Source organism: Heteronotia binoei, chromosome 5 (assembly GCF_032191835.1).
Source record: "Heteronotia binoei isolate CCM8104 ecotype False Entrance Well chromosome 5, APGP_CSIRO_Hbin_v1, whole genome shotgun sequence".
In the NCBI taxonomy this organism is placed as follows: domain Eukaryota; kingdom Metazoa; phylum Chordata; class Lepidosauria; order Squamata; family Gekkonidae; genus Heteronotia; species Heteronotia binoei.
Genome location: NC_083227.1, coordinates 41,619,972 through 41,630,932, shown reverse-complemented (window position 1 = coordinate 41,630,932; position 10,961 = coordinate 41,619,972). Strand labels below are relative to the sequence as shown.

Genomic DNA, 10,961 nt, shown 5'->3' with positions numbered 1-10,961 from the left:
TTAAATACATCTATTGGGGCTTTTGTGGGCCACTGTGTGAGACAGGATGCTCAACTAGCTGAACTATTGGTCTGTTCTAGCAGGACTCTTATCTCTGACCCTGTTTAGCTCCCAAGATATGACAAAATCCGGTTAACCTGGGTCATCAGATAAGCATGGGTTCCCCCCCAGTTTATAGGGCACAAAAGTGGTGCCCCCTCCCCAATAATGAATGTGCATGGCTGAGCCAAGTTGGAACATGAAGCTAGACTGCATTCTTCAGCTAAGTACACGCAAATCAGTACACATCACACCATGCTCCCAAACCCGAAGCAGACTTCAAAAGGAAGCTTGCCTGGCAAAAGCCCCATGCAACGAGGCCATGACGTCATAGCTGGCACTCTTCTTTCAATCACAGACTGTTCAATGCACATCAAAAAAATGGACTGCAATTCAGACAGAAGCAGAACAGTATGAAAATGAATTTATTTTCTTTGGACCTCCAGCAACAGTTCTAACGGTTGGACTTGGCTACACGCTCCAACTCATCCTTCTTCTTGATGGCATAGGAATTGGAGGAACCCTAGGAATAAGAAACAGCTGTGAGACAAGGACTAAAAAGCATGGCTCCAACCCAACACTAGTGGACCAGAGTGTTCTAATCTCCTCCTATCAATTCTTTACAAGAAAGATGAATACCACTGAACATCTGTAACTGAACCATCTAAATTGACATAAATTGTCTAGGTGGCAAGAAGTTACAGAAACCCTTTTTCACCAGGTGTTGGTGTGATTTAGTGTTGAGAACTAGACAGATTTTTTCCCCAAAAACATACAGCGCTAATGTACAAAAGTGGTAGAATGTAAAGATACTAAAAATGAATGGGCAAAAAAATGGAGGCGGATTCAGATACGTTTGAAAAACAAATGAAGTTTAAATAGGTAACTCGTGTGTGTGTGTAAGATAACATTTGAGGAGGGACACATCAAGCTCAAGTCATTGTGCAACCTGACACCATACAACTTAGATCACTTGCCTAGGACTCGCTGCTTTATTACAGTTCAACATCAGCCACCCCACAAAAGCCAGTGTTGTAGTGGTTAGTTTCAGACTAGAAACTGGGAAACCCAGGTTCAAATCACAACTCTGCCACAGAAGTACACTGAGTGACCTTGGGCCAATTACATTTGCAGCCTAACCTACCTCACAGGGTTTTGATAGAGGAGAGAATGATGTAAGATGATTGGGGTCTTCACAGTGGAGAAAGGTGGGGTATAAATGAAATGAAGATGGAGGCAGATAAAAAGACAGGTGAGTGGGAAGGAGAGATGGAAGCAGGGAATGCTTGCCAGAGGCTAGGAAAGAAATAGAGTGGGAAAGGGAAAGTCCACTAAATACTAAATCCACTAAATAAACAAAGTGAGGTGCCCTCTGCAAATCCTTACAGGTTTCCCATTGTACAACAGGGCTTGGCCCAGCAGCCAGCACCACACAACCGGGACCACAGTTTTCCCAGGCAGAGACTGCCAGGGAGGAAGGAAGAAAAGCTGAAGGGAGGTAAGATAAAAGTAGGACGCCTGGTGGACAGGCAGGAGAGAAGGAAGCAGGAGAGAGGCAATGGGAGCTTTTCAAATAATGGAAAGAGGAAATTGTGGGGGAAGGGGAAATCAGAGGCCCACTGCAAGTCCTTACAGGTCCCCTGCTTGTTTTATCTATTTTGTAAAATGTGTCATTCATCAAGTTTTATCTCGGATATAATGGTCACCATAGCAACTCTTTAGTAAAAGACTGAGTTAAGTGTGTTATCGGTGGTGTTTTAATTCACGGGGAAAGGAAAGGTCCCCTGTGCAAGCACCAGTCGTTTCCGACTCTGGGGTGACGTTGCTTTCACGTTTTCACGGCAGACTTTTTACAGACTTTTACAGGCTTTTTGCCTTCCCCAGCCATCTACACTTTCCCCCCAGCAAGCTGGGTACTCATTTTACCACCTTCGGAAGGATGTAAGGCTGAGTCAACCTCGAGGCGGCTACCTGAAAACCCAACTACCGCTGGGGATCAAACTTGTCCTTAAACGTATGTGGTTTTTATAAAAGAGAGTTGTTACTCGTATCACTTTTGTATTAGAATGTTTGAGGATGCTTACATACCAGGGGTGGCCAACGGTAGCTCTCAAGATGTTTTTTGCCTACAACTCCCATCAGCCCCAGCCAGCATGGCCAATGGCTGGGGCTGATGGGAGTTGTAGGCAAAAAAATATCTGGAGAGCTACCGTTGGCCACCCCTGTTATATACTTTTAAACTAACTGCCAACTTCTGGAGGCTAATCAACAATCAATTGGAAATGGGTCCTCCATATCCATATTACAGCTAAAAGATATGTATTACAATATTGGAGAAATAAATGACTGCATTCTGTAAATCAGGACCGTACAACTTTATCTATTCAAATACAAGACATGTAGATATTTGCATACAGACTTTTGAGATATTTCTAAACTGTTTATAGAAATTTATATGTAGATATGCCACCACTGTTGTTATATTTTTGTTTCTACTTTATATGCAACCCCTGTCCCCTGCTTTTTATTCACTGGTTGATCTTAAGATTTTTTTCCTTTCTTTTTTTCTTTAGAAAGAACACATTATAAAAAAACCCACAGTATCTATTATGTAAAATTTGTGGTTAACTAGACTTAATTTATCAGGCATGTGTATATTACTGGTATCACTATTTAACTTTCCAGCAGCTACTGTCCTGCTGCTTAAAAAAGAACCCATAAAATTATCCTGGGCACCTCTTCTTGTAAACTGCTACTGAAGCAGTCAAGAAAAGTTAAAATTGCATGCCTTGAACCTGACCAAAACTGATGTTATAACCAGGGCCTGTTCACTGTTCCCTAGAATCAAAGAGTTGGAAGGGACCTCTAGGGTCATCTAGTCCAACCCCCTGCACAATGCAGGAAACTCACAAACACTTCCCCCTAAATTCACAGGATCTTCATTGCTGTCAAATGGTCATCTAACCTCTGTTTAAAAACCTCCAAGGAAGGAGAGCCCACCACCTCCCGAGGAATCGCTCTATCGGTCAGAAAGTTCTTCCTAATGTTGAGCCGGAAACTCTTTTGATTTAATTTCAACCCATTGGTTCTGGTCCTACCTTCCAAGGCCACAGAAAGCAATTCCACACCATCCTCTATATGACAGCCCTTCAAGTACTTGAAGATGGTGATCATATCACCTCTCAGCCGCCTCCTCTTCAGGTTAAACATCCCCAGCTCCTTCAACCTTTCCTCATAGGACTTGTTCTCTAGACCCCTCACCATCTTTGTCGCCCTCCTTTGGACCCGTTCCAGCTTGTCTATATCCTTCTTAAAATGTGGTGCCCAAAACTGAACACAATACTCCATGTGAGTCTTACCAGAGCAGAGTAAAGCGATACCATCACATCACGTGATCTGGACACTATACTTCTGTTGATAGAGCCCAAAACTGCATTTGCCTTTTTAGTCACCGCATCACACTGTTGACACATGTTCAGCGTATGATCCACTAAGACCCCTAGATCTTTTTCGCACATACTATTAAGACAAGTCTCCCCCATCCTATAACCATGCATTGGATTTTTCCTACCTAAATGCAGAACTTTACATTTATCCCTGTTAAAATTCATTTTATTGATTTTAGCCCAGTTTTCCAGCCTGTCAAGGTCATCCTGTCATCATTCTGTCTTCTTCTGAATCTCCCAAAATGTTCTGTCTTCATCTGAATCTCGCAAAATGTTACTGCCAGTTTTCCAAGAGGACTTGGATCCCATACTGAAAATGGCTCAGAAGTGGCAGTCTGTCACTTTTAACTGAAGGTGAGAGGGTCTGAATCTGGAACCTTCTGCATGTCCTACATTTTTTGCGAAGTTACTGCTCCTCCTGAGAACCACCCATGAAGATCTTCCTGGATGCTAGGTACTACTCAAGCCTGAGGCCCCACCTCTTGATTCTACCTTGAACAGGCAGTCACTGTCTTAAGTCCCATGTCTTAGACCCACCTTGGCTGCATTGATCAGTTCATCAGCCAGGCACTCAGCTATAGTCTTGATGTTGCGGAATGCAGCTTCACGTGCCCCAGTGCAGAGTAGCCAGATGGCCTGCAGAAAGAAACAAAAGATGTTAGCTAGAAAAAGTCAGTTGAGACAATACCTACCAACCAGCTTTTTTTCGGTCAGCAAGAGCCCGTACCTGGTTTACACGGCGCAGAGGTGAGACATCGACAGCTTGCCTCCTCACTGTACCAGCACGACCAATGCGGGTAGAATCTTCACGAGGGCCACTGTTGATGATGGCATTCACCAGGACTTGCAGGGGGTTCTATAACAAAGGACAGAATCGGTCACAGCATAACTGCATCCATTTATGCGAGGCAAATGTACAGCTTGAACCACTCAGAAATGATCTAAATCTAAGTTTGTTTAGTTACACTTTTAAAAAGAGTTTCCAAATGACTCATCCTAGAATCCATTTCCTGTCTGGAAAAGAGAAAGGTAAAGATGAACATATAGTAAAACAGGATGATTCCACTAGCTCCAGATTTCCACAGCCAATGAGCATGTATATGAATCTGCCTTAATTAGCTGGGCTAAGGGTGTGATGGGCAGGCATCTACCATCTAAGTTAGTATCCTCTTCAAGCTTGAAGCAGCTCACCAGGGTCTCAGGCCTCTTGTAGCTACTGTTTTTAACTGGAGATGCCAGAAACTGAACCTCAGATCTTCTGCATGCCAAGCATGTGCTATTTGCCAACTTACAGCTCCTCTTCGTTATCAGCTATCTGGTGCTTATTACTGGTACTCTCTTGCCAATGAAAAAAGCAAATCACAAAGCGTAAAACTGTTGCTAGAAAACAGAGATCATATCTATGCAAGGACTGAAAAGCATTCTGTAAGCCCTGGCTGCCTTTACCTTCAAGCTACAAATCTCATATCAAAATAAGGATACAACTTAAGAACATAAGAGCCCTGCTAGATAATACCAGACCACTGGGCCATCTAGCACAGCATTCTTCCTCTCACAGTGGCTAATCAGTTCCTCTGGAGCAGGGGTGGCCAGCAGTAGCTCTCCAGATGTTTTTGCCTGCAACTCACATCAGCCCCAGCCAGCATGGCCAATGGCTGGGGCTGATGGAAGTTGTAGGCAAAAAACATCTGGAGAGCTACTGTTGGCCACCCCTGCTCTAGAGGGCCAACAACAGGGCATAGAGGCCGAGTTGCCTTCTGAAACTGGGATTCAGAGACTGTCTCTGAATGTGGAGGTTCCTTTTAGTCATCACAGCTGGTTGCCCCTGACATATCTCTCTTTTATCTAATCCCTTTCAAAGATGTCTATAAGTAAAGACCTACTTGAATGTCCCCCAAGCACATAAAGCTAACTGCAAGTAACATAAAAATGATACTACACACAGCAAACTCACTAAAATACAGACTTACACAATTCATTAGTATGTTTTGCTCTTTACAGCACTCCAAAGAACTTATAAAGGCTTAAAAGGTAATTCAAAAGCTCTAGGAACCCATGAATCCTGTTTCATGTGCAAAAATCGCATGAGCAAAGAAACTGAGAACCAGTTACTCAGCAACCACTAGGAAATCTCCTGTGCAGAAATGCTACTATGGTTTGAGAAATGTTATATTAAAATTGCACAAACAGTAACTGAAAATTTTTTGTGCCATTATGCCAGCCATTCAAGGAGGTCAGCTAGACCTTGCATTAAACCCAGTTCCCAATGCAAGCTCTCTCCTGGCCTTAAATGAAGGGTGATGAGCAAGTATCTACCAAAATGCTGGGCTGTAGTACAACAGCCACTAATTCTTCTATCCCTGGACAATATCAGAAAAGAAAGCCTATGCAGCTGCCAGAAAACTGACATCTATGCTAACAAGGAGTAAAGTGGAGGCAGGACTGTAAACATCAGTTATCAGGTCAACCCGATTGCACCCAACTTAGTCTGAAGACAAACCACAGAAGATATTATTTTCTACTAGGTCACTCCTTCCTAGAAAATCTTTGCTGCTCCAGCCTCCAGGAGCAAATCCTGATGTCACAAGCTATTGACTGCATAAGCCCCTTCCCTTACCTCTCCTGTGAGCAGATGGATGATTTCGAAGGCATGCTTGATGATGCGGACAGTCATGAGCTTCTTGCCATTGTTGCGTCCATGCATCATCATGGAGTTGGTGAGGCGCTCCACGATGGGGCACTGAGCTTTACGGAAGCGCTTTGCAGCATAGCGGCCGGCGCTGTGAGGCAAGTACTTAGCATACTTCTCTTTCACGGCAATGTAATCCTGCAGAAGTATATAAAGAAATACATTAGGGGATAGAAATTCAGGAATGGAAATTTGGTTCCACCTTTCCCTAAGCTAAAGAAATTACAAAGTCTTGCCTTCAGAGTTCATTCACAGCCATACCTGCAAGGAGATGTCACTGATCTGCACATCATCAGTGCTCCATTTCCCAAACAGCTTGATGTCAGGGGTCTCCGCCACAGCAGGGGCTGTCTCCCAGTCCGTCATTCTAGAGATGAAATAAAGAGCTATTTAACCTTAAACAGTTCAACCTGCACTAATTCTTGGAAAATATATATGCTACATCCACCATCCTTACTACACAAAAGTGATCCCCTCACCAAACAGTTCCTGTCAATGTCCCATAAACACAAGAGACCCGTCATCCAAATACAAGTGGTGGTGGAAACTGCCATCAAGTCAGAACCAACATGGAGATCCCATAGGGTTTTCAAGGCAAGAATCATTCAGAGGTGGCTTGCCTCTGCGTGGCAAGCCTGGACTTCCATGGTGGCCTCCCATCCAAGTACTAACCAAGGCTGATCCTGCTTAGCTTCTGAGGTCTGACAAGAACGGACCAGTCTGGGCCATGCATCAAATGCATCAGCTGCATCAAACCTGCACCCACCAGACCCATGTCTAACCTTGATCTGGAAAAAAGCATTATGTAGGCAGGCTTCAAATTCAGTACTCTCACTCTCTCCCTACACACACAAACACACAGAGGTTAGGCTCCCATTACAGAGTAAACAGAATGCAAAGGCCACAGCTGTGAATTAGTGACAACTTCAGGAGTACGGAAATAAGCCACATCATTGTGGTATAGCATAAGGATATCCAGTGGAAAGGGTAAAGTACATTCTAACAGCTGCAGGTGTTATACCAGATCAAGGAATCCCTACTCATTTTCTTATTGCTAGACCAATGTTTACTTCCTTATTCTTACATCTAGTTTTTTAGCCTCTTGTGGAACCTTTTATGCATCTTCCTGAGTTTCAAATGCAATAAAACCATACCTATTTGATGATGATGCTCTATTATTTACTATCTTTACTTATTTAAAACAGCCATAATTGGGGAAAGGGGTGGGTGGGAGGATTAGATCCTTCCTGTTATTCTTCCCACTAATTGTCAATACAGAGCAGCCTAAAGGCTACAAGGGCTATTCATCATAACTGGCTAGGACTGAACACTGGACTATGCGTATACATGGCTTTACCAGAAATGCTGTTATTCATTTAATACCCTTACTGCCTGGCAAATCCCCAAATACATCAATCAAGTTACTTCATTCCAGGTAACGATTCTCTGATGTACAAGTGGCTTCCATTTCTTAAATTTTCTTTTGGTCCTGTAGATCAGATGCATACATGTATACCTGGTAGATATTATGACATTATTAATTTGATGTAATTAATATATGGACAGAGTACTTATTTTTTAATTCAGCTGCCAAGTATGTATGTGTGTGTGAATGTATGTATGTGTTGTTTTGTTTGTATTTTGTGTGTGTATATATATATATATATTGTTTTCTGCTGGTATGCTATGCTTATACACAAAGAATGATTGCAGATACAGTCATTGACTGCTTTATTTGTATGTTTATTAAATTCAATAAAAAAGTTTTTGGACCAAAAAAAAAAACAAAAGTTACTTCATCCCCAGAAAGGGTGAAACTAAAATTCTGTGCAGGAATATTTTAAAAGTGTTACAGTTTTTATTCCTGTGTAAAGAAATCTGGTAGCCCAAACCATGGGACACAGACTATATAAACCCTAGCTTATATATGGAATAGATAAATAGTAATGTGGGCATTAACATCCAGGGTAGATGCATCATTCTTAACGCAGATAAAAACAATAAAATACAATTTTGCTACATAAACAGGCAAAATAAAAAATCCAGTCCATTTTGCTCCTTGGGATGCTAGTCTGGAATGGGACAGCCTTTTCTATGCATGAAGACTAGGACATATGAACATATGAAGCTGCCTTATACTGAATCAGACCCTCGGTCCATCAAAGTCAGTATTGTCTACTCAGACTGGCAGCGGCTCTCCAGGGTCTCAAGCGAGGTTTTTCACACCTATTTGCCTGGACCCTTTTTAGTTGGAGATGCCGGGGATTGAACCTGGGACCTTCTGCTTACCAAGCAGATGCTCTACCACTGAGCCACCATCCCTTCCCTATCTAGTTTGACAGATCTAGTTTGCGACAGAGAATTCCTCCTTTGAAGGAAATACTAACAAATGCCATCCTAAGCAGAATTACACACTGATATCAATGACCTCAGAAGGGTGCAAGTCTGTTTAGGACTGCAGAGCAAGGTTGCACTGCTTTTTTGTGCTTTCCAGATGTTCACTTTTTCTTAACCGGGAAAGCCCAGGCTCTTTCCCCTTTGGTTGTAAAGTGGGCCTTAAACGGACATCGTGTTGGATGTGGTGCTCAGGCTTTGGTGGAGGTGGAAAGAAAAGTCCAGGAATCAGCGAGAGGCGTGGTTCAACGAAGCCAAAGGAAACACTGAGGTGTGGGCGGAGAAGTGCACATCGCCCCCAAAGCAGCAGTTAAGACCAGTGTTCCCTCGAAGCTGAGTTAGCGTGAGCTAGCTCACAGATTTTTAGCCTCCAGCTCACACCTTTTTGTCTTAGCTCAGGAAGGATGGCCCCAGAGCAAACTAATTTATGCAGTAGCTCACAACTTTAATGCCAGTAGCTCAGAAAGTAGAATTTTTGCTCACAAGCCTCCGCATCTTAGACGGAACATTAGTTAACACTGCCTTTATATCTAGGTATGATCCTTCCCAAAACTTTGACCCCTCCCATGCCTCTAAGGCCTCTTCCACCTTCTGTCCCCCCTTTCTACCCCCAAGTCTCTTCTTAACCTCACTTTCCGCAAATATCTACGCCCCCCCTTCCAAACTGCTCCCCTTCCGCAAATGCACTGCCCCGTCTCCAGTCCTTTCCCCTCCGCAGCAAAGACTCACATGGAGGCTAGTCGCTCCCCTCCGCTGGCTCACACGGAAAAGGGCCACACGCGGGGCTGCCCAGAGTCTTATCCACGGGCCACCGGCTTCCGGCGCATGTTACGCAGGCGCAGTTACTTTTCCCAAAATGGCTCCCGATCTCCGCAACCGGATAGAAGTGGAATCCCCGCGTGCCGGCCTCCGTTTTCGCGCATGCGGAATAGAGGTTTGTTATTTTCTTGGAGCTCCTGTAAAATTCCGGAATATCAAACGTGTGCATTGGGATTTCTTTTAAAGGTTTCCCTTTCCCCTGTTACCGGGCCACTTCCTGTTGATTTTAAAGGTTCTTTTATTTCGGGTTTGCTTTCGGTAGATGGGTAAAACATGTGCAATAGGTTAGCATTTTGCTTGTAGCGCATGCGCGCATAAGAGTCATGCTTCTTCTTGGGGCGTGCGTGTTAGGCATTTTGTTTAAAGCCAAAGAGCGGTTCTAAAGTAAGAGCATGGTGCCCTTACGGTAGTTAAAATTCTGCATTTGATACATTCCAAAGACAGAAAAGTAGTGCCGCGAATATTATTTTCCAGGATATTGCATAGGAAGAAACAAATCTGTCAAGAACCCAAACATGTAAGGGTGTAGAGTTGCCAGCCTCCAGGTAGGGCTTGGAGATCTCCCGCTTTTATAACTGATCTCCAGCTGGTAGGGAGAAAATGACTGCTTTGAAGGTTGGACTCTATGGCATTGTGCCATGGTGAGCCCCCCCCCCCAAAAAAAGAACCCCGTTCTTTCCAGGCTCCACTCCAAAGTCTCCAAGTATTTTCCAATATTGATTGGCAACCCTAAGAGGCATGTAGTGTTGCCAGCCTCCAGGTGAGGCATAGAGATCTCCCCATATTTGTTCTCCAAGTTACAAAGATTAGTTCCCTTGGAGAAAACGACTGCTTTGGAGAGTCTATGGCGCGCTCTAAACAACTCCAGGTTCTACCCACAAAATCTCCAGGTATTTCCTATCCCAGAGACGGCAGCTGCAGGAGAGGGTGTGGCTCTTGTAAATCATCTGCTTTGTAAGTGAGGCGGTGCAACCTCTAAGCTGAGTTAGTGTGAGTTAGCTCACAGTTCTTTAGCCTCCAGCTCACACATTTTTGTCTTCGCTCAGGAAAAATGGCCCCAGAGCAAACTATGCAGTAGTTCACAACCTTAATGCCAGTAGTTCACAAAGTAGGATTTTTGCTCACAAGATTCCACAGCTTAGAGGGAGTACCTGGCATCTCCAGTTGTTTTTTTTTAAGGGTAAGATAGTAGATGACATACTTAGATGAAAGACTTCTACCGGAGACTTTGGAGACCTGTCGCCAGTCTGAGTAGACAGTAGGGGACCTTGATGGACCAGTGGTCTGATGATTCAGTATAAAGCAGCTTCATGTATACCAGCTTCTATGTAGGGCCTGAAGTTATCCCAAAATAACAACTGACTTCCAGACCACAGAGGTGAGTTCTCCTAGAGGAAAGGATGGTGGAGAGAGACTATGGCAGGGGTGGCCAACAGTAGCTCTCCAGATGTTTTTTTGCCTACAACTCCCATCAGCCCCAGCCATTGGCCATGCGGGCTGGGGCTGATGGGAGTTGTAAGCAAAAAACATCTGGAGAGCTACTATTGGCCACCCCTGCACTATGGTATTGCATT

At 43.9% G+C, this 10,961-nt stretch overlaps 1 protein-coding gene across 1 annotated transcript; it reads right to left on the bottom strand.

The window, feature by feature from the left end:
- Positions 1-446: 446 nt before the first annotated feature.
- On the bottom strand, positions 447-9,693 carry RPS5 (ribosomal protein S5). The gene is made up of 6 exons (XM_060239305.1): positions 9,298-9,693; positions 6,436-6,541; positions 6,103-6,312; positions 4,213-4,341; positions 4,023-4,121; positions 447-562 (listed from the first exon to the last, which is right to left on the bottom strand). Exons 2-6 carry the CDS (start codon positions 6,538-6,540, stop codon positions 494-496), a joined length of 612 nt encoding a protein of 203 aa, XP_060095288.1. The 5' UTR covers position 6,541; positions 9,298-9,693; the 3' UTR covers positions 447-493.
- Between the last annotated feature and the right edge of the window lie 1,268 nt (positions 9,694-10,961).

Excerpts from the sequence above, each read along its gene's own strand:
- RPS5 (XM_060239305.1), bottom strand. The coding sequence starts at position 6,540 with ATGACGGACTGGGAGACAGCCCCTGCTGTGGCGGAGACCCCTGACATC. Across the intron at positions 4,122-4,212 it reads CTCTGCGCCGTGTAAACCAG|GCCATCTGGCTACTCTGCAC; the intron begins GTACGGGCTCTT and ends TTCTTTCTGCAG. Across the intron at positions 563-4,022 it reads AACTGATCAATGCAGCCAAG|GGTTCCTCCAATTCCTATGC; the intron begins GTGGGTCTAAGA and ends TCTTATTCCTAG.